Source organism: Candoia aspera, chromosome 1 (assembly GCF_035149785.1).
Source record: "Candoia aspera isolate rCanAsp1 chromosome 1, rCanAsp1.hap2, whole genome shotgun sequence".
NCBI lineage: Eukaryota > Metazoa > Chordata > Lepidosauria > Squamata > Boidae > Candoia > Candoia aspera.
The window spans coordinates 67615205-67642795 of NC_086153.1; the positions used below are offsets into that span (position 1 = coordinate 67615205).

The window sequence follows — 27591 nt, forward strand, 5'->3', positions numbered from 1 at the left end:
TTTCGCCTTGGCCCCTTCCATCGCCGCGGAGCGCCCCCTCGGCAGGACTCAGGAACATGCACTGCTTGCCGAGTCTGGTGATGGCCCTCAGCGCCCTGTTGGTGGCCTTGGGCGTGCTGCAGTTGTGGCTATTCTGTCACCAGCCCAGTTGCTACGGGAAGCACGAGTCCTGCCAGCCAAAGGAGGGGAAAAACCCCGCCGCGAGGGCGCCGCGCCGCGCCCACCTGCCGACCCGCTGCGCCTGGTTCCTGCAGGAGCTGCCCGCCTTCCTGGTGCCCGCGCTTCTGCTGGCGCGGCGCAACCCGCCACGCTTCGCGCCGCTCGGCTGCAGGCTGCTGGGCAGCATGTTCTGCGGCCACTATTTCTACAGGTAACCGCGAGCGAAGGAGCTCGGACTGGAAGAGGAGGGGAGAGCAGCGCTGTTCGCCGAAGCGCGGGCCTCCCCGCGCTGCTTTTCCAAGTAGATCCTCTAGATCTTCTGCTCGCTCTTCCAGCCTGTCGTTAACTCGCCTAGTTATGTACTGAGGCGCGGGGGGTGGCAGTAGGAATGTCGGGTCTGCAAGGCGCCTTCTACCCATCCCGATCCTCTACGTGCGACGGGTTTGGGTTCCGAGGTTAAACTGCACGTTGCGTTTACTACGGAGCGTGGAGCTAAGCCTCCTCTTCTTTTGTCCGAGAGTGGGTGATCCAAGTGGGACCGCCCCAAGCGATCTGGAAAGAATCAACCTTTTCAGTTTCTTTCGGACTGACTCCCCGCACGGATCCTTTTTTAAGGGAGAGGGATATTAATACGATGCAATTCCGCAAAAAGCACAGGGATTTGCGAGGGATTCTTAGGTAAGCAAGTGTACAGGATTGCAGCCTTAAACTCGGTGGGAATTAATGAGGCTGTTGTTGAGGAGTCGCTCTCCGCTATCCAGTCAGATCTTGAGCTCAACTGAGGCGTGTGCTACTCCGGACCCGCATATTGGGATTAAGGCCAAAGTAATCCCGTTGAATTCTCAGGAAAGTTTGTTTACAGGATAAGATCTTCCAGTCGAGCTGGACTCCTGGTGGCTTCCCTGTCAGGTTTCATGCATAGGATCTGCAGTTCCTGCAAATAGTATCCTTGACTAGCTGAAATACCCAGCCTTTGTGACCCTTAATTATTATGTGTTTTTTTTTAAGAGAGCAGTCTAAAAATATGCACACATGTAGAGATGTTATCTTGAGAAGCCTTGGTCTCCTCTCTCTGCTGCTATTTCTTGCAATAAATGTTTGGCTTTTTTAAAATGGTTTTCAGATGAGGAAGAAAGAAGATTAAAGCTATTGATGGAATAGCTTGATTTTCCTGGCATTCTAAAACCTGGTGCCATGTGAAACTGTTTTTGTAATTGTAACACTTTATTGAAAATTTTACACCATTCACCTTCTATGTCCATTATCCTTCCACAGTCTCATAGCTGCTGCCTTCCTAATCCTTTTCAACATTTTTTTTAAAAGATGGCACACTGAAAAGTATAAGAATAAACAGCTAAGTTTCTTGACTAAATTTCCCAATCAAGTTCCTGCGTAGGATAGCCACCCCCAACATGTCCTGCCAGATGTGGACTACAGTTCCCACAATCCTTATCCAGCAAGTGCTTCTAGGCATAGTGGGAGTTGAAGTCCAATACATTGGGATAGTGCTCAGTCTAAAATTTTTTGGGGGGCGGGACCAACTACCAAGATTTTTCTTAGCCCCATATGTGGGTTTAATCCATGTGTATTTGTATGCACAAAATCCTACTAAGTTCTGCTGCTGTTGTAGCAGTGGATTCCTGCACAGGCAGAAGGATGGACTAGATGATCTTGAAGGACTATTCCAGTCCTTACACTCTCTAATTCAGTGGCACTTGCTTCCAAAATACTGTCTATGTACAGCTTCAGTTTTAATAGCCTTGCACAAGAGTTATAAATCCAATTTTAAGGTTGCATTGTTACAATACTCCCTTGGATGTTGCCTCTCTTGAAAGACAATGATTGGATTGGTGTTATGTTTCTGATAGTTACTTTGAAAGGGCAAGTAAAAGTAAAACCTTTAATAAGTGTGTGCTAAAGGCACTGTGTAAATGTCATGTTACATAATTTCATTAAAAACAGGTTGAGGATGATTTAAGTCTTGTTATCAACACTTTACTCTTGATAAAAAATAAAATTTCTAATTACCCTTTAAAATTGGTTTTGGAAGATATAGTTTATAATATTCAACTATATAAAGATATGACATTTGTGCTGGCTTTCTAAGATTAAAATAAGAGTATGGCATTGACAGACACTTCCAGTAGGATTCAGATTCATAAAGTTGTAGAAAATATAGGTTTAATAAAAATGGCCTAGTGTGGGAAGGAATAAAATCAAAGAATGCTAAAATGTTAATTTGATAAGAATGACCCTCTACAATGCATGCTTATTCGTTGTTAGCCAGTTTAAGCCTTCCATTGGTTCTATCCCACCCAATCCTTAAGGAGTTGCTGCCCTGAAAGTGACTGAGAAAGGGGTAAGGTATCTTTAGAGCAGTGTTTCTCAACCTCAGCAACTTTAAGATGTGTGGACTTCAACTCCCAACTTTCAACCAAAAGGACAATGTATATATACTAGATCAGTGTTTCTCAACTTTGGCAACTTTAAGATGCATGGACTTCAACCCCCATGCTGGCTGGGGAATTCTGGGAGTTGAAGTCCATGCATCTAGTGGTTAAGGCTCCAGGCTAGAAACCAGGAAGATTGAGAATTCTAGTCCCGCTTTAGGCATGAAAGCCGGCTGGGTGACCTTGTGGGGAAAATAGGAGGAGGAAGGAGTATTTGGTATGTTCGCCACCTTGCGTTATTTGTAAAAATAATAAAGATGGGATGAAAAATAAAATAAAAAATAAAAAAAATCTTAAAGTTGCCAAGGTTGAAAAACACTGTACTAGATAAATAAAATAACACTATGGAGCAAAAGCTGTCTCAAAATCTTACCCTTAAGAAGTTTCCTATTGAGCAATATCTGGCTAACCCACACAGAAGTTCCAAAGCCTTGCCATAGAAAAAATGACTGGTACTAAGTAAGTCCATATTCCTCTCCACAAAAGAAATTCTGTTCAGGCAGAAATGGCACAACCCAAAGCACAATCCTGTTGGCAGATTGTTCCTGTGGATGGCGATGCGGTTTGGGATCACAGGGGAGAAATCCCCCATCTCACACTATTCAGTCTCATGGGGCTGAGCTGTATGGACAGTAGTCCAGTACAGCTTCATCCCAGATGTATGGTAAGCACACACTGGGAGGCAGCTGCTGTGCTGGCATGTTCTCCTCCCAGTTCTGGGGCAGAGGGAAGGAAGGATGTCACTGCTGCTCTGTGGATGAGCCCATAGAGAGTCTCTAAAGCAGTGTTTTTCAATCTATGAGTAAAATAACTTGCCCTTAACGAGTATGCTTTTAATATCTGCATGGGCTATAGAGTCCCCTATAGTACCAGGTTTAAAATATAATTGATGGTATATCAGATCTCTTTTACAGAGCACTAGTATCTGTTGGTGGTTTGGGTGCCTATATGAAATCTTCAGTGAGGACACGTTACATCAAACCTGTACACAGGTTGTCAGTAGGAGAAGCTAAGAATGCTAAAAACAGATAAGATCATAGGATCTGCATGACTCAATTTTTATTCCGTATCTCATAATAGTAGGATTTTAAAATCAAGAATCTTGTGCTCATATACCTTGATTTGTGTTTGCAGAAGAGATTTTCAAAATGTAAAATAATTGATGAATTAAATGAATTAAGGACCCAGAATGCAAAGATTTTGTTTCTTAAAAATAAAATTGGCCTTCAGTTCTACATTCTGTTTATTTGACCATTTAAAAACATTTTGACAAACCTAAATGTCCATAAATTACTTGTGGTCCTTCTTATGTATTCTACAGACATGTCACATAATTTAATTACAATTTTTGTTGCATGAGGGTTAAAACTCAACTAATATGTAGCCATGGCATTTATGTTCCATTTTAATAAGCAAAAGTCCTTTTTGTTCTCCTATAATTAAAACCACATAATAAATCTGAGAACTATCTGCACTATTCCAGGGACTAACTTTTTGAAGTGTCTAGACTGGTTAAGCCATTCTGGCACATCTTACATCCTTTGGACAGATTATAGCAACATTATCTGGCACATCTTACATCCTTTGGACACACATTATAGCAACAGGAACAAACTGATCTGACTTCATAAAATTTCATGTCTTTATTCTCTGGAAAAATAGCAAGGGATATTTTGTTGAAACACAAGAATGGCAATTTTGCATTTGCAAGGTTGTAAACTACTCTCTCTCTCAAACTAGCAGTTAAAAAAAACTAGTAGAATAAGTCTAACTGGGAAGTAAATGTGGAAGAACATTTTGGTAGAATTTTCCATGAACTTTCTCAGGCAGATGGTATAAACATGTAGCCCAACAGCACATGTTCATCACTTCTTCTATAGTTCTTAAAACAAGCCATGGCAGTAAAGTCTTAATTAAGTTTAAATTATAGAATTTTATAGAAATACAGCACCAATGAGGGCTTTTTCTCTTGTACATGATTTTAAAGCCTAATTTCTAGGTTCCCAGTTTAGCAGTCTAGGTGTCTGCATGCCTGTGTTGGCTAGGAACAATAATAATTATACTGTAGATTAAATTACTGGAGGGCAGCGGGTTGGGAAAGGCTGTCCTAAAACTGTTAAAAATAATTATCAAAGGAGATTTTTTTCACTAGTTGGTGAAAACAATCAGTTTACTGCTATCATCTCATAAAAATTCTGTGTCTGATTAGAGAACTGAATTGGCAATTACTGTCATGAGTGAGGATGGCGAGCAGCGGGCTCCCATCCAGGCTGTAAAGCGCATGCGTAGTACTGAGGAATTAGGTGGCCATTCAAAGAGACACAGATCGGGCCCGCCTTAGCCTTTGGGGTTTATATGTCTGAGTTTTCCCACGCTTCTTCAGTTTGTTAGGATTCTCTGTTATGTAGCAGTAAATAAACACTAGAGACCTATTCCTTGTCTCAGCGTGGTTCCTGGCTGTTAGGACAATTACATTTCAAACTATGCCTGAATGTGTTTTGATGGATATGTTGGCTGTTAACTTTAAATGCCTGAGGTGCTTTCCTTGCCCCTCAAAGGCCCTCGTAATTGCCTAAAATGGGGCTCTTTGTCCTGACTGATAAAACAATGTATTGTTGGTATTTAACCCCTGATAAGTTGTCAAAAATGTATAATGGTATAACGAATGTTTGCTGGAAATGTTTACAGAATGAAGAAACTTGTTATCATCTTTTGTGGACCTGGGAGAAGGCTAAAAAGTTTTGGGACAAAATATGTAATATTGTTCAAAAGATTCTCAAAGTGAACATTCAAAAAAACCCAGAAATGTTTCTCTTGGGTTTGATGGAGAAGGAGTTAGAGAAACAACATGAAAATCTACTTTTATATATAATTACAGCTGCAAGACTTTTATATGCACAACGATGGAAAGATCCACATATACCTACAGTGGAAGATTGGATTATCAAATTAATGGATCTTGCCCATATGGCGAAGTTAACAGCTTTAATAAGAGAATCCCATCTCTGGATTCATCTCTACTTGGCAACCACTTTTAGACTACTTGCTTGTGATGGAAAAAAATGAAGCTTTTATTTTGGGTTTTAGTGACTAAATGGCTTGGTTTGATAGAGATAATATGAATCTGGTTTAATTACTGGTAAGAGATTATATTTCAGAAACCATCGTTCATTTCTTCACCTTCATAGTTTTTCTTTAGCTCTATCTTCTTGCTTTCCTATACTTTCTATATTGTATTTTAACTATATATTCTGAAATTGAATAAAGTTCTTATATATAAAAAAAGAAAACAGCAAGTACTTGTTTAATTCACTGCTTAATATGCACAATAAGATACATTCTGCCTTTGCTGTATCTTTATTGGGTTAACTAATTAGCCTCCTTTAGAACAGGATGTTACAGTCTGTAGATAACTTTGAATGAGCCTGTAACTGAGCATGCATGGATCAATATAAATTTGGTCTGTTTTACTCTCCAATTCTGGTCCATCAAGTTCTTCTTCCCAATGTTTTAAATGAACTTAAAAAAAAGGATAAATCTTACCCTTATTCTCAGTTTTTTCTAAAATATAGAGCTTTTATACAAATCTTTCCATGTGCATATAGTTATTAACTTCAGCAAAGGATCGTTACCTTGTCGTGGTGCTGGAGCTTGAGCACCTCAATGATGCTATGAGCTAAACCGTGAAGGGCCACCCAAGACGGGAAGGTCATGACAGAGAGATCAGACTAAATGCGATCCCTGGGGAAGGTAATGGCAACCCACCCCAGTATTCTTGCCGTGAAAACTAAATGGATCAGCACAACCAGAGATATGTCGGTATACCATCGGAAGATGAGAGCCCCAGGTCGGAAGATGGTCAAAATGCTACTGGGGAGGAACAGAGGATAAGTTCAACTAGCCCCAGACATGGTGACGCAGCTAGCTCAAAGCTGAAAGAATGGCTAGCAGCCGACGGTGCTGGTGGTGAACGGCGAATCCAATGTTCTAAGGATCAACACACCATTGGAACCTGGAATGTAAGATCTATGAGCCAGGGCACATTGGATGTGGTTATTGGTGAGATCTCAAGATTAAAGATAGACATTTTGGGCATCAGTGAACTGAAATGGACTGGAATGGGCCACTTCACTTCAAATGACCACCAGATCTACTACTGTGGACAAGAGGACCACAGAAGAAATGGAGTAGCCTTCATAATTAATAGTAAAGTGGCTAAAGCAGTGCTTGGATACAATCCAAAAAACGATAGAATGATCTCAATTCGACTTCAGGGCAAGCCTTCTAACATCACAGTGATCCAAATATACGCCCCAACCACAGATGCTGAAGAAGCTGAAGTAGAGCAGTTCTATGAGGATCTGCAGCACCTACTGGACAACACGCCTAAAAGAGATGTTATTTTCATCACGGGAGACTGGAATGCTAAGGTGGGCAGTCAAATGACACCTGGAATTACAGGTAAGCATGGCCTGAGAGAACAAAATGAAGCAGGACATAGGCTGATGAATTTTGCCAAGACAACTCACTCTGCATAACAAACACTCTCTTCCAACAACCTAAGAGACGGCTTTATACATGGACTTCCCCAGATGGACAACACCGAAATCAGATTGACTACATCCTTTGCAGCCAAAGGAGGCGGACATCTATACAGTCGGTAAAAACAAGACCTGGAACTGACTGTAGTTCAGATCACGAACTTCTTCTTGCACAATTTAGGATCACACTAAAGAGATTAGGGAAGACGCACAGATCAGCTAGATATGAGCTCACTAATATTCCTAAGGAACATGCAGTGGAGGTGAAGAATCGATTTAAGGGACTGGACTTAGTAGATAGGGTCCCGGAAGAACTCTGGACAGAAGTTCGCAACATTGTTCAGGAGGCGGCAACAAAATACATCCCAAAGAAAGAGAAAACCAAGAAGGCAAAATGGCTGTCTGCTGAGACACTAGAAGTAGCCCAAGAAAGAAGGAAAGCAAAAGGCAACAGTGATAGGGGGAGATATGCCCAATTAAATGCAGAATTCCAGAGGTTAGCCAGAAGAGATAAGGAATTATTTTTAAACAAGCAATGCGTGGAAGTGGAAGAAGACAATAGAATAGGAAGGACAAGAGACCTCTTCCAGAAAATTAGAAACATTGGAGGTAAATTCCAGGCAAAAATGGGTATGATCCATAGCAAAGATGACAAGGACCTAACAGAAGAAGAAGAGATCAAGAAAAGGTGGCAAGAATATACAGAAGACCTGTATAGGAAGGATAACAATATCGGGGATAGCTTTGACGGTGTGGTCAGTGAGCTAGAGCCAGACATCCTGAAGAGTGAGGTTGAATGGGCCTTAAGAAGCATTGCTAATAACAAGGCAGCAGGAGACGACGGCATCCCAGCTGAACTGTTCAAAATCTTGCAAGATGATGCTGTCAAGGTAATGCATGCTATATGCCAGCAAATTTGGAAAACACAAGAATGGCCGTCAGACTGGAAAAAATCGACTTATATCCCCATACCAAAAAAGGGAAACACTAAAGAATGTTCAAACTTTCGAACAGTGGCACTCATTTCACATGCCAGTAAGGTAATGCTCAAGATCCTGCAAGGTAGACTTCAGCAATTCATGGAGCGAGAATTGCCAGGTGTACAAGCTGGGTTTAGAAAAGGCAGAGGAACTAGGGACCAAATTGCCAATATCCGCTGGATAATGGAAAAAGCCAGGGAGTTTCAGAAAAACATCTATTTCTGTTTTATTGACTATTCTAAAGCCTTTGACTGTGTGGACCATAACAAATTGTGGCAAGTTCTTAGTGGTATGGGGATACCAAGTCATCTTGTCTGCCTCCTGAAGAATCTGTATAATGACCAAGTAGCAACAGTAAGAACAGACCACGGAACAACGGACTGGTTTAAGATTGGGAAAGGAGTACGGCAGGGCTGTATACTCTCACCCTACCTATTCAACTTGTACACAGAACACATCATGCGACATGCTGGGCTTGAGGAATCCAAGGCTGGAGTTAAAATCTCTGGAAGAAACATTAACAATCTCAGATATGCAGATGATACCACTTTGATGGCTGAAAGCGAAGAGGAACTGAGGAGCCTTATGATGAAGGTGAAAGAAGAAAGTGCAAAAGCTGGCTTGCAGCTAAACCTCAAAAGAACCAAGATTATGGCAACCAGCTTGATTGATAACTGGCAAATAGAGGGAGAAAATGTAGAAGCAGTGAAAGACTTTGTATTTCTAGGTGCGAAGATTACTGCAGATGCTGACTGCAGTCAGGAAATCAGAAGACGCTTAATCCTTGGGAGAAGAGCAATGACAAATCTCGATAAAATAGTTAAGAGCAGGGACATCACACTGACAACAAAGGTCCACATAGCTAAAGCAATGGTGTTCCCCATAGTAACATATGGCTGCGAGAGCTGGACCATAAGGAAGGCTGAGAGAAGGAAGATCGATGCTTTTGAACTGTGGTGTTGGAGGAAAATTCTGAGAGTGCCTTGGACTGCAAGAAGATAAACCAGTCCATCCTCCAGGAAATAAAGCCAGACTGCTCACTTGAGGGAATGATATTAAAGGCAAAACTGAAATACTTTGGCCACATAATGAGAAGACAGGACACCCTGGAGAAGATGCTGATGCTAGGGAGAGTGGAGGGCAAAAGGAAGAGGGGCCGACCAAGGGCAAGATGGATGGATGATATTCTAGAGGTGACGGACTCATCCCTGGGGGAGCTGGGGGTGTTGACGACCGACAGGAAGCTCTGGCGTGGGCTGGTCCATGAAGTCACGAAGAGTCGGAAGCGACTAAACGAATAAACAACAATAGTTATTAAGGTAAATTCCTCAAAGATTCTTTTTAAGCACACATTTTCCATGTTGATTTTTCTAAATTCCCCCAGAAATATGTTTGATTTTGAAATTGGTGTTGTGCAACATTTTAACTGGACCATGATGGATGCTATCAGAATGCCATTCAATGCTCCCGTGCTACAACAGAATGCATTTTAACGAGTCTTCAGTATCTGCTTTCACAGAAACCTCTAGTGCAGTGTTTCTCAACTTTAGCAACTTTAAGAAGTGTGGACTTCAGCTCCCAGAAAGATTTTTGGGAGTTGAAGTCCACACTTCTTAATGTTGCCAAGGTTGAAAAACACTGCTCTAGTGGGTTTTTCTTTCACTTCTATTTGTCTACATCTAAACAATCACCTGAGTGCAGTCTGAGATAGACAAAATAATCTTAGTGTTTCTTGATGGCCTTGGGGTTCAGAATGTGACATCAACAAAAGCTAGTTTGTGAGAAGTAGAAAAACATAATTTAACTGTAGGTTGAATGAGGAGATCAGAAAACACAGAAAAGGTAGCCGCTTAAGGCAAAGCAATTAGGAATGAAGCACTATCTCTGGGAATCCCATCTCGGCTTGGTAAATCTTCTGGTTGCTCTAGGAGTATTTATTTGCATACACACACACACACACACACACACACAGACACAAACACACACACAGACACACACACTAAGAGAGTCACACCGGCTCGGACGTCACCCAGATTAACAAGGTCCACGTCAGATGTTGGGGAACCAGGACAATCTGTCGATAAGCGGGCTACTGGAACAAACCATACACGGACGAGGCAAGAGAACCTGGAATTGATGGAATGCTACTACAACAGCAGACCTAATGAGAGGGGATATATGAAGCGCATGAGGGAACTATGGATGGACAGAAGACCTGCATCCATGCTGACTGAGAAACAGCTAGTCACCCAATGCTTCAACGTAGTGAAGAGGAAGCTGCTCTCACAACTTGAGATAGACCAACTACACATTACATCCCAGACTCAGGAAGACCCAGAAGAACAACTGGAGCTGCAGCCAACCTGAAGCTGGAACATCACTGCTACCCCTTCTATTACAGAATACAGCAGCTGATATGAGGCAAAAGATCATGGATAAACTAGCTACAGTCAACTCTTGAGACCGATTACCAAGGCTCAATGGAGAAGTATCATCAGATAGTATACTAGAAGATGCTGACAGAGCCCTCGCGACAATCCCTACTACCACGATAACTCAAACCAATGAACTAATATACACTACAGCCGCTGTAATCCTGGAGATGCTTGGCTACATGATCAAGAAGAACAGCAGTACATACCCCCCCAGAAAATGAGGTTGGAGGCTAAGATCAAGGCAACTCAGAGAGAAGTTAGTGAGCTGGTGGAACTACAGAAGGGTGTAGAGATTAAGGATAAGACTCAGCTACTGAAACAATACAAGGGCCTGACTCCATCTGAAGCCTTAGAGACTGCTAAACAAAAGTTCACAGCACTGGCTACCAGGCTAAGGAGATACGCTAGAGAAGTAGAGGCCAAGAAGATAAATGCCCTGTTTGCCAAAGAACCATCCAAGGTGTACTCCCAACTGCAGTGCAACAACACAGTAACAGTAGAGCCACCAACAGCAGAAACTACAGTACTGGAAGAACATATGGGAGAAAGAGAAGACATGTAACACCAGTGCAAAGCGGCTGCAGGATCTGAGAGAAGACCACAGCAATCTCCCAGAGCAGGAACCAATCACCATCACAGTAGCAGACATCCAACAGCTGGTCAAGAACATGAAGAGCTGGACAGCACCTGGCCCGGACATGATCCACACCAACTGGCTAAAGAAACTGACAGCAGTGCATGAACGCCTAGCAGCACAGATGAACCAGCTGCTAGCAGCAGGCTCCCACCCAGACTGGCTAACACAAGGTAGGACAGTGCTAATCATGAAAGACCCCAACAAGGGAACAACACCATCCAACTACCAGGCAATAACCTGCCTCCCCACAACATGGAAAGTCCTATCAGGCATCATAGCCACCAAGCTGCAGGATCGTATAGGTCAGTACATGAGCACAGCTCAGAAGAGCTTTGGGAACAACACCAGAGGCTCCAAACACCAGTTGCTCAGAGATAGAGCAGTCGCCCGAGACTCAAGGTCTAGACAGACCAATCTGAGCACAGCCTGGATTGACTACAGGAAAGCCTATGACTCAATGCCACATACATGGATCTGGGAATGCCTGGCACTATACAAAGTCAACAGAACACTCAGGACCTTCCTCAAGAACTCAATGGGACAGTGGAAGACAACACTGGAAGCCAACTCAAGTCAGCTTGCACAAGTGGCCATCAAGTGCGGCATATACCAAGGTGATGCACTGTCCCCACTGCTGTTCTGCATGGGCTTGAACCTCTTCATCCAGATTATCACAGGAACTGGATATGGATACAAATTCAAGAGTGGAACTACCATCAGCCACCTCCTCTACATGGATGACATCAAGCTGTATGCTAAGAGTGAACAAGACATCGACTCACTGATCCACCTGACACGGATCCACAGTGAGGACATTGGGATGTCATTTGGACTGGAGAAGTGTGGCCGGATGGTAGTAAAGAGAGGAAAAGTAGTTAAGACTGATGGGGTGGAACTACCAGCAGGCCACATAGCAGACATACAGACCAGCTACAAGTACCTTGGTATCCCACAGTCACATGGGAACCATGATGAGGAGGCAAGGAAGACAGCAACATCCAAATACCACCAGAGGATAAGACGGGTCCTAAAGAGCCCGCTCAATGGGAAGAACAAGATCCATACCATCAACACGTACACCCTGCCAGTCATCAGATAGCCTGCCAGTATAGTGAGCTGGCCAGAGGAGGACATGGAGGCTGCTGATGTGAAGACCTGGAAGCTCCTCACAATGTACAGAGGCTTCCACCCCAAATCCAACACCCAGAGACTGTATACCAGGCAGAAAGAGGGAGGGTGGGGTCTGGTGAGTGTCCAAGCCACTGTCCTAGATGAGACCCAGAGCATCCAAGAGTACATCAGTAAGACATCACTAAAGATGAGCTGTTGAGAGAATGCCTGAGGCAGCAGCAGACATGGGAGGAAGATCAAGCAGAGGAAGTGCCATGGCAAGACAAGACCCTGCATGGAATGTACCATCGACAGATAGCTGAGGTGGCTGACCTTGGGAAATCCTACCAGTGGCTGGGAAGGGCTGGACTAAAAGCAGCATTGAAGCACTGATCATAGCAGCACAAGAACAGGCACTAAGCACCAGATCCATAGACGCAGGGGTCTACCACACTAGACAGGACCCAAGGTGCAGACTGTGCAGAGAGGCCTCAGAGACTTCCAGATCCAGACAGACAGGCAGGTACTGGCCAATCAACCAGACATCATGGTAATAGACAAGGACCAGAAGAAAGCAGTGGCGATAGATGTAGTGGTGCCAAGTGACAGCAACATCAGGAAGAAGGAGTATGAGATGCTGGAGAAGTACCAGGTCCTGAAGGAGGAACTAGAGAGGAAATGGAAAGTGAAAGCCAAAGTGGTCCCAGTGGTGGTAGGGACACTTGGAATTGTGGCCCCCAGACTGGGAGAGTGGCTCCAACAGATCCCAGGAACAACGTCAGAGCTCTCTGTCCAGAAGAGTGCGGTGCTAGGAACAGCTAAGATATTGCACAGAACCCTCAAACTCCCAGGCCTTGGTAGAGGACCTGAGGTTGAGGAAGACACCACCCATATGGGTGAGAAGGGTATTTTTTAAAATTTATATAGGGTATATATATATGGAGAGAGAGTTTATATGTATATATATAGAGAGAGTATGTATGTATGTATATATGTATGTGTGTGTGTGTATGTATGAATGTGTGTATATATATATAGAGAGAGAGAGAATATAGAGAGAGACTGTGTGTGTTTATACTGTATGTATGTGTGTGTGTGTGTGTATATACACACACACTGAATATAATAATATAATACAATACAATACAATACAATACAATACAATACAATACAATACAATACAATACAATACAATACATCTCTCCATATACCTGCACCTAAAATATTATCGAAATGTTTTCTGGCTCCAGTCATCTCTCACCTGCTTCCCTTCTCAGTACTTAATGAACTGGGGACTATCCAATTCAAACAGGAGAGCCATCATCTGGAGAATTAGTCAGGACAGGGGGCAGGGATCTTATTAAATTATTTGTCTCATGAGTGCAGTATGAAATCCTTGGTACGTGGGATGAGACCGCTGAAGTCAATCAATTCCAGTAATGGAGGTAAATCCACATCCTGTGTTTGTAGTGAGGATCAACGAAGCTAAGGAAAGTTATTTTCAAGTTATGTCATAGTTTGTCAGAGATGCTGGGAAGAAGGGCAGCAAAAAGTATTTCTTGCTACCAAACTAAATATGCTAACATTAGTTTGACTTGGTTTCATCATTATATCCATTGATAAATGAACTGTTTTTAGGATAGGAGAAGGAAGGAAAAGGACTAATGCAGGTACTTGCTATTGACTGTTCAGTATTTTATTTCTATAAAACAAATACATTTTGCCTCTGAAAACATGGATGGATACAGAATTTGACTGCAGGGACACTGTGATGGTCATAAGTTAAAGGACTAGTTGTAACTCCATTTTTTCAGCACCGTCATAACTTTGGACAGTCACTGAACAAATGGACATTAAGCGAGGACTACCTGTAGACTAAATACTGAAGTGAGTGATCAGTACAAAAGAAGTACATTGAAGTGGTTTGGTCATATAAAGAGCACGAAGATCCATTTGTAAAACAGCTGGATCAAGGAAGAACAAATGAGTCTTTTGAAGGGGAAGATGGCGAAAGTCATTGCTGGATGGAATTAAGAAGCGACTTTATTCTTTTCTTTTCTTTTTATAGGCTGCCAAGTTGTTTCTCATTTTAAACATGCTGTTTCCTATTTTCTCATAGTTATTGTTAATTTGTGAGCTTTTGCCGTTTGAGTTTTGATCTCATTCTACCTTCTATAAGATTTCTTATTTGACATAGTTAATGGAGTCATATTTAAGAAAGTCACTGTAGGTACCTTAGTATGAGGCTGTCTTATTTTTATTTATCTTTAAAGGCAACACATTACTTGGGATTATGCATACTTATTTATTATAATTATTTATATCCCACCTTTCAGGATAATAATCCCCCGAAGTAGTTTACAAGCAATGTAAACAATTGTAAATAAAAATGCTATACATATTACTTAATAACAACCTTCCCACAATGCAATTGGTGGTGATGGTCCTATGTAGAGAGAATGAAAATTCAGCAGAGTAGATTTCTTGGTGATTATTACCTCCTCCTCCCTACAGGGGTCTTTCTTAAGCTGAAGGTAAAACCATGGGCTAATATACCTGGTTTTCTAAGTGTTAATCCAGGCACCACAATCCCTGTGGATTACAGTGCTCAGAACAAAACAGAACAGAACAAAACAAAACATCTAACTCGGGAAGCAGATGTCTCTTAAAAGGAGAAAACTATTTTGCATACATGATGTTCTGTGCTTAGAAAGTGTGTCAAGCATCTTACCTGTGATGACTAATTTTATTAGGTATTTTTTTAAAGAAACTTTATTAAATTTTTAGGTATTTTTGAAATGCTATAAAACAACAGGGAGTGTGATAGGGTTGGATCACTGTCTGCTTCATCTGATAGCACAGACTCAATCTGCAGTTGATGGTGTATTTTTAAGGTCTTAATGAGAATGGCCCAATGAAATACTTGGCAACATGTATGACTATTTGAACCTGTTGTAAATGAGAGGTTTAACATTAATTTTTATGTGATTTTTTTTCTTTCCCGGTGTACCTCAGGACATTCATTTACTCATACTTCCGAAGAGGCAGGCCTTTCCCAGTGAAGATACTGTTTTATGGTGTACTATTCTGTATCTATAATGGCTTCCTTCAAGGTTACTACATGATTTATTGTGCTGAGTACCCAGATGACTGGTGCAAAGACATACGATTTATGTCAGGTATTGTCTGCGATGTGTCACATATCTGCTGTCTAGTTCATCCAAACTCTGCCAACATTAAGAGGAGTGGAGGGCATAGTATTTGTGAAAATCTTAAGGCAGAAAAACAAAATAAGCAAAAAACAACAAAAAGCTTGTTTTCTTGCAACAATCTCATACTAATGTAATGCGATAGGTACAAAATAGATTCTGCGCTCATAGTAATAGTTGTCAGATGGAATTCTGATCACATTTCAGGCTTACATAGTAAGGGATTTATCCCTTAAATGGGATAAAGTGCAGCCCTATGTGGAGTATGTTACAGTGGTCCAGTCAGGAGGTAATTAGGGTGTGAGTGACAATGAGCATGGCCTCCCAATCCAGGAATAACTTAACTGGCTCACAAGATAAAATTGTCCAAAGGCCCTCTTGGCCGTGGCTGACCCCTGCTCTTAAAGCAGTAAGCCTGAGTCCAGCAGGACCCCCTCTTGTATACTAGGTATCAGCAGGGGAATGTCACCTTGTCTTGAACTAAAGATGGAAAATCTCCAATTCTGGGATTCAGGGGGCCAAAAATCCAAAGTCTTGGCAAGGTAGAGCCAAAGACTGTTTTTCCTGTTCAGACCCCCACAGCCTCCAGACACTGAGGCAGAGCCTCAACAGCCTTACTTGCTCAGCCAGGGATGGAGATACAGTTGAGTATCAGCAGCATTCACAGCACCATGCACAGGACCTGGAATCCAACTCAAAGCAAAGCTGAGCAACTTTATCCCCCAAATGTTAAGAATAATCCTCCCAATGATTCTGTAGGAATCTCCTTGGTCCCTCCTACCTAGAAAGGATCAGGTCACTCTGAACAGGGCTGCCAGCTATCACTTGGAGGATGCAGTAAGGGTGAAGAAATAAGCATGGAGAAATAAGCACCCTTTACTGCTTTTATTGCCACAAGGTAAGACTGAAGAAAGTCTCTTACATAGGTCTGTTTGGAGTTGCTCTTGAGGCATCTCTTCTGACTGATTTCCACAAAAAACAGGGAGTATATTCTCCCAGTGGCCAAAGAATAAAGCCAGAGTGCAACATTTGTTTGAATAAAGTCTGTAAATCAAATATGTGTATTATCCAACTCATAAATATTTTTTTCTTTAGGCCTCTTGTTGTTTTTGTTTGGCATGGGGATCAATATTCACAGTGATTTTCTTCTACGTCAGCTAAGAAAGCCTGGAGAGTTCACTTACAAAATTCCACAAGGTATATAATTTTCCTTCTGAATTTCAAGAAATATAGGATAATGCTGAATACCTTGCTTGTACCAAGAGCCTTTCCTTAGGGCATGGTAAAGAAGATACTAGCTGGAAATGTGAAACCATTTAATTAGCTTCCTACTCATCAGACGCAGTTAATGAACAGAATAATGAGATCCTCATGAGAAAGGCTTGATGAGAAAGCCGGAATGGAGAACTGGAAGAGATCACACTTACTTTGGCCTGTTAACCCTGTTTCCTGCTGGTCACCATTTCTTTATCCTCTTTGGTGTGACTAAAATAGAATGGAAATACTTCACTTTCATTAAACAATACGTGTTGTCCAACCTTTCACATGAGCACTCAGTTTTGGTCTGATATTTGAAAGTCTTTGGGCAGCCATAACACATCATCATCATCATCATCATCATCATCATCTTTTCCTCCCTTCCCTCTTATAACCCAGTGAGTCAAGGAGGTGCCAGCCTGAGTCTTTTTTTAGAATTATCTCCCTTCCTAGGACTTAAGAAATGTTTCTGTCCTTTTTGTTTATTAAATGGTTTCTGAATATTTGCTTCAAGGCTATCTCCCTGACTGTACAGATAATAAATGTCTCTAATGTGATGTTGATCTTAGTAAACCTACACCAACTTAGGGGCTATGAGGCACAACTGTGGCAGTTGAACGTCCCTTTTTCCTCAGGTCTTTCTTATTCACATACAAGCAGGTGACAATGAACTCTTGATTTAAAACAGGGGTCCCCAAACTCTTCAGCTCATTAACCTCTTCATGAAGTTTCAGATTGTTCATTGACCCCCAAATATTTATTATATGAATATAATTTAATAAATACTACTTTAACTAATAGTACTACAAATAATAATATCAACCCCTTGGATAGTCCCATGACCCTTGGGGGTCGATACTGACCACTCTGGGGAACACTGATTTAAAAGAAAAGGGGAGAAGGATTCTGAACGTCCTCTTCTGCACCTTACCATTTGCCAGCCTGTTTCTTTAAAGAATTTTCTGCATTTCTGGCTCTGATACTAAATGTTTGTCAAAGTCAGAGAAATATGCTGAAGTAATGGAGTAAGAAGAGATAATTTTGGGAGACAGGAGGACCTGTATGGGAATGGGTCAGCTATGTGAATGAAAGTGCTCTTCCTCCTGTTCACTGTGGACTTTTCTTCCCATCCCTGAGTTGGGAGGAAAGTAAAGCACTGCCCATACAGTCTACCAATAGTGTCTTAGCAACAGGGCCAATCAGAATTACTCCCCACAAGCTGTGTAGCATGGGGTGGTTGGCAGAATCCCTGCTGTCTTTCCTCTTCCTCTCTGTGTCATCTCTTCGTGAGAAAACCACCAGTTGCTCCTCTGGACATGTGGCAAATTGGGATTGGGGGACTCTGGGGCTTCCTATTGCTTTATCAGCAGGCAGCTGAAATATTTTTTTATTTCTGTCTGTCTTTCTGTCTTTCTTTTCTTTTTTCTTTTCCTTCAAGGATCAGTATCCCTGTATTTCCTTACTGCCACAGGAATATTGATCTCTCTATCTACTGGAGGATTGATCTTCCCATGGCAAAAATAGCCTTTATTTTTCAAAGCTGCTCCACTGAAGCACCCAACCAAGCTGCCCTGTGGCTTTGTGACTCTTTCTTGTCCTCAGTTTCATGCTGAGCTGCCTGTCTCTGTGGCTGCTGGCTGACATGCCCTGGCTTCAGTCTCATTCCTTCAGCAAGCCATTCTGTCATTGCCTAATTCATCTCTCACCAGCCTAGTGTCCTCCTACTGGACTCTCATCTATGAGATGACACCAGTCTACCTGGCCTTCTAGCACCATCCAGCCAGAAGTGCTGCAATTGGGAGCCCTTCTACCCTTAAATCTCTGCTCTGGTTGCCCTTGATGCTTTGCTTCAGTAACCACCTGGAATTTCTCTGGAAGCCTCTTTCAGCAAGCCTCATATTTGCATGATGCCAGACACGCAGCATCCCAAGCTGCAACCCTTTAATCCTGAGGCAGGGGCTGACTTCCAGTGAGGACATGGCAAACTGAAGACCTCCCTGAAGAAGCAGGGATGACGGTACTGCTGAAATCGGTGGTCGGATGCAGGATCCAGACCGGCAAAATCTCTCCAGATAAAGGAGAGATCATGAGATTGCCTACACATACTCCAGACAGTGACTCCTCATGAGTAGGTGGCAGGAACTGATGTTTTTGCATCTGCTTGTGAGTCAAGCAGCTAGGAATCAGGGATTCCATCAACGCTCATAGGCATAAAGTAGCCTTTAAGGACAGAAGGTTTGGCTGATCCTCATTTTTTAATCACTTTGGAATGCTCGTCACAAGAATATTAACCTCTTACCAGACAAAAAAATTTAAAAATTAAGTAAGGTGTCTAGTCCCTCTGGCCGCCACAGCCAAAATGGCCATAGAGGCACAAAACCCAGGAGCTGGATGGGAGAGAGTGGTTCCGTGATGGTTAGTCAGAGCCCAATAAATTGCTGACCTCTGAAGGCTCCTCTTTCAGGAGCCCTGCCTGGGAGGTCTAGTGCCAGCATAAGATGGAAAAATTCATTTTATGCCAGAACACCTTAGCCTGACTTCAGCCTGCTGAGAAGCAGGCTGGCCATGAGATGGAGTTCTGCTATGAAGACATACCCTCGGCAAATGGTTGGTGGGTTTCTTCATGCTGCAGCATGGAGGATATGTGGATGAGTCTAAAGCCCATCAAAAGTAGCTTGCCTTGGATGCTGTTTAATCCCCCTTTTCCTTCTGCACTGCTCTTCTGCTACAAGTATTGGGGCCTTGTGCATGGACTACCAGGTGTAGGCTGTTGAAATTTGGACGATTCCTAGACTTGGCAAGGAGTTAAAGAAAATGTTAATTCTTTGCTGACTAGCTTTTTGCAGCCCACATACAGTATATGATAGCCCTACCCATGTGATCAGGTTTGTTACGGATTATTGTCTCTTGCTCATACTGAGTCAGCGAGGGAGCTGGAGAAAAAAAAACATGATAGAACGTTGTCTTTCAAATGGTTCCAAATGGTAATTGTCAAGAGAGTCTTAAGGTTAGTATTGCTGATGATACGATAGCCTCAGAGCAGTAGTTACTGCTGTAGTAGCAGCAGAAATAGCTTTCCAAGTACGGGAGGCTTTTGTAATAAGTCTGCTGAGGGATTTCTGCCCACACCACTCCTTTGGAGGCAAGCAGAAGCACAAGTTTCCTACTTAGTCTCTGTGAGATCAGTATTATCAGTCTGCAAATCCAATATATTATTGTGAGCTGCTTTGTAAACCATTATGATTGAAAAGCCATACTCTGTAGCCATACCCAGGACTGCAGCCTTAATTTCACTTAGCATTTGGGGGATGAGAATCGTTCTCTCAAAACATCTAGCTGGTAGTACTAGGAAAAATTCATAAAGGTTCATTGTTTCTAAAGAACGTTTAAACAAATCTCTTTCATGCAGGAGGATTGTTTGCATATGTCTCAGGAGCAAATTTCTTTGGAGAAATCCTGGAATGGTTCGGGTATGCTATAGCGACCTGGTCTCTACCAGCCTTAGCCTTTGCATTTTTTACACTCTGCTGCATTGGACCACGTGCTTATCATCATCACAGGTATTTATAGTATATAAATTATACAATATGGTATCTGTCAACATTCTAGGAAATAATATTGCTCAGCAGCAAGAAATATATGTGAGCCTAATGTATATGCGCCAAACTAAACGGCAAACTCATCAGAGCTGTGAAAGCTTCAGAGTAAGTGTTTCAGACCATTGTGTGGCAATTCTAACTTAAAAGTTACCGGGTTGATTATTTCCACTATTGGAAAAGGGCCAATGAACTTGGGGGCTAACTTCTTTGAGGGCTGCGGAGACTTAATGAATTTAGTGGAGAGGTAGACCTTATCTCCCACTTTGAAGTCTGGCTGCGCAACCCTGTGGTTGTCCGCATAATGCTTGTAGGTTGCTTGGGCTTCGGAGAGAGCCAGCTGAATGATTGGCCAAATGTTGGCTAGCTGAGCAGCCCAGTCATCTGGGGAACAAGGCGGGGTAGCTGGCTGTGGCAACTCCGGGATTGGGATGAAGTCTCATCCATAGACTACCCAGAAGGGGGTGTGGCCCATGCTCTGGTGCACTGCATTGTTGTATGCCACCTCAGCAAAGGAGAGTAAGTCTACCCAATTATCTTGCTGGTAGCTTATGAAGGAGCGCAAAAATTGCTCCAGGGTGGAGTTAAGGATTTCCGTAGAGCCGTCCGTGTGGGGGTGCCAAGCAGTGGACAATGCCTGCTTGGTGCCAATCAACTTCAAAAATGCTTTCCAGAATTGTGAAGTAAATTGTGTACCCCTATCTGTGACCAAGCGGGAGGGGGTACTGTGTAATTTGTAAATGTGATTTAAAAAGAGGCGTGCCAGCTGTTGAGTGGAGGGAATGGAGGCGCATGGAATAAAATGGGCCTGTTTCGAAAAGTAGTCCTTAACCACCCAGATGACCGTTTTCCGCTGTCTGGGTGGCAAGTCTACGATGAAATCCATCGAGATTTCCTCCCAAGGGCGGGAAGGGCTTGCCACCGGCTGCAATAGTCCCTGGGGCTTACCCACTTTTCGCTTGGCCATAGCACATGTAGGGCAAGCAGCGACATAATCTTTTACATCCCTCCTAAGTGTGGGCCACCAGAATTGTCGCCTTACCAGATGTAACGTTTTTACAAAGCCAAAGTGCCCTGCCGTTTTGTCATCGTGAGAACGTCTCAGAACCTCTGCTCGCAATTGCTCCGGCACGTACAGGCTATTTTGTTTCCAGGCCAAATCATTTTCAAAAGAAACATTGTTTTTATTGGTTTGCAACCATGTATCCGTTTTTAAGGCTTGTACGAACTGCTGCTGCAATTGCGATGAAATTGACATGCGTCTCCCTCCCCTTGTGGGCGGTTGTGCCGGAGTATGCTGCGTTCCAGTTTGGCTGCGCGTGACAGCTTGGCAACCCAGCTGTGTGTCGGTCCACACAGTACCTATAATGTCTGATGCCTGACTGGCATCCTGGGGCCGCCTAGAGAGAGCGTCAGCTAAGAAGTTCTTTCTTCCCGGTATGAACTTCAGCTGAAAATTAAAGCGGCTGAAAAATTGAGCCCAGCGAACCTGCTTGGGGCTGAGGCGTTTCGGGGTACTGAGCGCTTCCAGGTTTTTGTGGTCTGTCCAGACCTCAAAGGGGCAAGTGGCCCCTTCCAGGAGGTGTCGCCATGCCTCTAAGGCAGCTTTGACGGCAAAAGCCTCTTTCTCCCATACATGCCATCTCCGTTCTGTTTCAGAGAACTTGCGGGAGAGGTACGCGCAGGGCTTCAGCTGATCATTTGGATCCCGCTGAAGCAACAGCACCCCAATTGAGAAATTGGAGGCATCTACTTGGACTACAAAGGGCTTGGTGGGGTCGGGGTGTTGTAGAACCGGTTCGGCTGTGAACAGGCTTTTGAGATGATCAAAAGCCCTTTGGCATTCAGGTGTCCAGTTAAGTAGCGCTCCCGGGTTTCATGCCTTGCACGTGTCTCCCAAACCCTTGGTGCGGAGTAAATTAGTTAGGGGCAAAACGATTTCTGCTAGTCCCTTGATGAACCCCCTGTAAAAATTAGAAAATCCCAGAAAACTTTGTAGTTGCCTCCTAGTGCGCGGGCGCTCCCATGGCCTGGACTTTCCCAGGGTCCATTTCGATGCCCCTCTCAGAGATTCTGTAACCCAGATAATCTAGCTGAGATTTATGAAACTCGCACTTAGAAAGCTTGGCAAATAGCTCGGCTTTGCGGAGTTTCCTGAACACCTGTTTAACCAAGCGTTCGTGCTCCTCTTCAGTCTCAGAATATATCAATACATCATCTAAATACACAAGGACCCCCTTGAACAAGTGTTCGTGCAAGACCTCGTTGATCAATTGCATAAATACCCCTGGTGCCCCTGCCAAACCAAACGGTAATACTTTATATTGGAATGATCCCAGTGGGCAATTGAAAGCCGTCTTCCACTCATCCCCCTCCCGTATGCATATGCGGAAATAGGCTTCTCGCAAGTCCAGTTTAGAGAATATTTTCCCCTTTGCCAGATGTGCTAATATGTCTTTGATTAGTGGCAAGGGATATTTGTTTGATATGGAAACCGAATTCAATCCGCAGTAGTCCGTACAGAGTCTTAATGTCCCATCCTTTTTTTCTCTGAACAACACTGGGGCTCCAACTGGCAAGTTTGCGGGCTCGATGAAGCCTCGTGCTAAGTTCTTGTCCACAAACTCCTGCAATGCTGCCAGTTCTTTCTGGGTCATTGCGTAAATTTTTGGCTTTGGCAAGGGTGTGTTGGGGACCAGTTCTATCGCACAGTCAGTCTTTCTGTGGGGTGGGAGTTTGTCTGCTTCGTTCTCCCCAAACACATCTGCAAACTCAGTGTACTTGTCCGGCAAGCCTTCCAGGGCCGCTGCAGCCAGATGTGTGGTTGTAGACGCCGCCCTCCCCACCGCAGCACAGGGAATTCGGTTCCCTGTAGGTGCTTGGTAGAAGCCGTCTGCAAACGTGATTGTCCTGGTTTCCCAATTTATGTATGGGTTCCTTCGTACCAGCCACGGAATGCCTAAGATGATTAAAGGGTGGCCCACCGGTGCCACGACAAATTTCAGTCTCTCCCGGTGGCTGCCTAACTGCAGCGCCACTTCTCCGGTGAATTGGGTGACCGGGCCCCCTCTCGCTGCCGAACCGTCCAATTGCGTGAACACTATGTGGTGCTGAAGTGGAAAGCAGGGGAGATTTAAATCGGCAACCATGTCCGGGGTGCATTAGGCACCTAGAACAGCCCGAGTCTATTAGGGCCCAGACTTCAACCGACTTCTCAGTGGAACCTAACTTAACTTTTACGTACAGGGTGGGACAGTTGGCACTCACCCAGACGTCGCTGCGCCCATTCTCCTCCTCCACCTGCCCTCTGGTGCTTCTCAGGGCAGGTGGCTGGTGTTTCCTGCCGGTTCTTCCTGGTCGTTCTCCTCCTCTTCACTGGAGTAAGGTAGTTCTTTTGCTCCGATCTCTCCCCTGGCCGCTGGCATCTTTTTGGGCCCTACGGGTGGTTTGCCCGGCGTTTTTCCTGGCCTGTCAACTACCTTTGTTTTTGGGCACGCTGCCGCTTTGTGGTCCTCTTTCCCGCATCGAAGGCACTGCCCCTTGGCGAACCGTCGCTCCCTCTCCTCTCTCCAGGGTTGGGATGTTGGCCTCACCGGTCTTGCAGCGGTTCGGGGTCCCTTTACCGTCACCGCTTGCTGCGCCGCCCTCTTGGCTTGTAGGAAGGTTTCCTGGGCATTTTCCGCCTTACCGGCCAGCAGTATCCACTCATGTAGAGTGTTTGGGTCATCTCTGCATAATGCCCACCTCAGAACGTCCAAGTTCAGGCCCTCTTTGAAACGTTCAATTAGGGTAGACTGCGACCAGTCCACCACGTTTCCAGCCAGTGCTTTAAACTCCATGGCATAATCTGCTACAGATCGTTGCCCTTGGCTGATTCCCCTTAGGGATCTCTTCACTCTCTCCTTTTCTAAGGGGTCTCTGAAGTGCAGATTTAGTGCCCAGAGGAACTCGTCGAATTCATCGAGCTCTTTGGCTTCTGCCTGGCATAGCTGCACATACCAGTCAGCTGCCCTTCCTTTAAGTTTGTTGGCAATGGTGTTAATTTTGCCCTTTTCTGAGCGGAAATATGGCCCAAATTCTTCCATGTAGTTCTTGACATTTGTTAGGAAGAAGGATAATGTTGCTGGGTCCCCGTCGAATTTGACCCCGAAGTCTTTCATCCCCGCTCCTGGTGGGCTCCAAACCGCATCTGGTCGTCTGGACGTACCTCGGGCTGCTGGGGTTCTCTGGTCTCGGTGTGGGGATTCCCCAAGCCGGACACCGGGCGGCGTTGCCTCAGTTTCGTGCCGGCTCCAGCCTCTTCCCAGCGGTCGCATCTCCAGGGTGGGAGGGGGGGAAGATGACCTCCTGGCGGATTCCGCGAGGTGAACTCTGCCCGGCGCTGCCTCAGCCTCTTGCCATCTCCTTCCTCTCTCCTCGCATCTCAGGGGTGGGAGGGGGGGTGATGAACTTCTGGTACCTGGTTCCACCTCACCCCTTCCTCGGGATTCCCACGCCACTGACCATCTCAGGAACAGCTGTTCAATTGGCTCCAGCCTCGCCTCCATTATGCTCAGCCTCTCAGCTGTCTGGGAGCCTTCCTCGGTTCGTCCGATCTGGCGCCTTCCCTCGGCTCCTGCGATCGTCGAGGACAGCCGGTCCCATGGCTTCCTAGACATCCCGAGCATCCCTGGCAGGGATCCCGGCGTTTCGTCCAGGGTGACCCACTCACCCTGCGACTCTCTGGTGGCTTCAGGTGTCCTGCTCCTTCCGGCCTCCTCCTCCTCCGAGCTTGATCTCAAACCCTCCTGGATTTCGTACCATCTGGGAATAGTGTTCTCACCGATCGCCTGTGCCGTGGAGTTGGGTGCCCCGTCGCCGGTCCTCTGGTAGCCACCTCTTCGTGGGTTGAGTCTTTCCATCGCCAGCTTTGATCCCTCACAGACGAAATCTGGAATGGTGCTAGCGGAAAAAAATTTGTTTGATTCCCGTCTTTATGTGATGGTTGCCTTATTCAGAAGAAACACAGACTCACCAGCCAGGGCTAAGGGTATCTGGTTTATTAAGAATAGAATGCAGACATGGAGAAAGACGGGAATGAGCACATGGCGTGAGAGGTAGCCGGTAAATACCCGCGGTGCGGACCTGATCCTTCCCCACCCCCCATTGTCCCAAAGTCCTGACCGACGGTGAACCCGGAGTCTCGATGGGTGATCAGGGGCCGATTCCGGAGTCTCGATGGGCGATCAGCGGGATTAGCGCTGATTACCTCTGTCCTCTTCCTGTGTCCGGAGCAGGTGTGTCCCCCGCGGTAATGCAGAGATGTCAGGGAGATAGGATGATGGCTTCCCGGGTCAGGGCAAAGGAATGGCTCCTTTGTCCTTTATCTGTATTGTCTTTCAGTGCTTATGGGATTAGCACTGATTCTTTCCTCCTCCCTTCCCTTCACGGGAAAGGCATGTTCCCCGTTGTGATGTATGTATACATCGCAACGGGACATGACAGGTGTCCATGATCATGAGCCATATCATTTTTCGTCCACTTTGTTGTGCTATCTTCCATCCAGCTATGCAGTTGATTGGAGGTTTGTATCTGACACTGGAGGGCAGGGCATTCTGTTGCAGGCATTCATGCAGGAAGAACAGCTGTTCTTTGCTAGAAGTTTGCCTACCTGCAGATTTCTCCCATTTGCGTGCTTTCTGGAGCGTTTGACTTCACTTCGATTGGTACCATACTGAATAGACAAGTTAGAATATTAGAATAAGAATGTTATTTTCTTTTCATGTTATCTTTAAACCTGAGCCTTTGGTAAACATTCAACAGGGAACCTAATTGGAATATATAAATTTTTGTTCTGCTACTTAAGATTCACTTATCCCAGTATAAAAACTGTGTAGAAAATATGTTCTCTAAATACTGGCTCTTCCATGGTTTTTTCCTTTATTTTTTCAAAAGCATTTTACTGAAGCTGGACTTTTCTCATGATGGATAAATAGTGCTGAAGAAAGGTCTCTGACATTAACATTCAGTAGTTTGTATGATGGTGATTTATATCAGACTTCACCAGCTAGTGGCTATTCAACTACAGATAACAGGAGTTCTAGTCCAGCCCAGCTGGAGAACACCAGTTGCTGCTGGCTTTTTAAATCTTGTCTTTCAGAGGCATTGAGTCTTTCTAAGGTGACTTACAAGTTACAGCACAATTACATGTATAAAAATCACAAACAAATTTATTTATAGTATTCTATACCATTTTTCATTACAAATATATCAAATGTTTACAGTAATTAAATCAGTGCAATAAAATATTGAATATAAACCAGTGAGTTTAAAATCATCGGTATTGTTTCCATAGTGGTGGATGGTCCTTTGTTAGAGAGAAGGACATAAAATTAACTTTTCATTAATCACTTAAATGTTAACATCCTTTGGAAAATTCCAGATCCATTTATGTCCTATTTTTGAAGAGCTGTATAACAGAAGAGTTTTGAGAAATGAGATTGTACCTTCTTAAAGCAGGACTAATATAATATAATTTAAGAGAGATGTCTGAATTTTCATGTTTTCTTATAGGTATTATTTGAAGACGTTCACTGGCTATCCAAGATCAAGAAAAGCCTTGATTCCTTTTATATTCTGAGGAATAGTTATCAGAATGGATGGGTGTTGTGTGTTCTTTAATGTTTAAATATGTTTTATTATTGTTAAGTATAATGTATTAAAGTCCTTTGAATTATGTCACTTTGTATAATAGAAAGAATCATTTTGGCCCTTAGGGGTACAAAGAGCAGTTGCTCTTCAGCAACTAGTTTATTCCTACCTGCATTTCACAGGTTGGCAATCAGTGCTGCTTGTTTGGGAAAAAATACTTGGACTGTCACCACTATCTACTTTTCACAGGCAGCAGCATCAAGTTCAGTGAAGAAAAAAGGGTTTGTTAGCTGCAAGCCTATTACTCTGTCTCCGTATCCTTTCTCATAAAGTCTAAGATACCATTCCATGAAAAAAGTGACACCCAGTTTCAAGTTTTTAATTATATCAATGCATCTTTTTGTATTTTTTCAAATCAATTGTTGTTGGATATAATTTTCATCAAAAATGAACTGTGATTCCCCAACATGTCAGAAATAATTTATCAGATAATGGTGTTTCTTTATAAACGTGATCCATGAGCTGAATATGTATGAAATCAAATAAAGATCAGTGACTAAGCATCTTGCAAGTTTAGAATTTAGTTG

At 43.8% G+C, this 27591-nt stretch overlaps 1 protein-coding gene across 1 annotated transcript; it reads left to right on the forward strand.

Moving 5' to 3' along the window:
- Positions 1-27341, forward strand: SRD5A2 (steroid 5 alpha-reductase 2). Its single transcript, XM_063290371.1, has 5 exons — positions 1-370; positions 15328-15491; positions 16617-16718; positions 20188-20338; positions 26927-27341. The coding sequence occupies exons 1-5, from the start codon at positions 57-59 to the stop codon at positions 26991-26993; spliced, it is 798 nt and encodes a 265-aa protein (XP_063146441.1). The 5' UTR covers positions 1-56; the 3' UTR covers positions 26994-27341.
- The last annotated feature ends 250 nt before the right edge of the window (positions 27342-27591 follow it).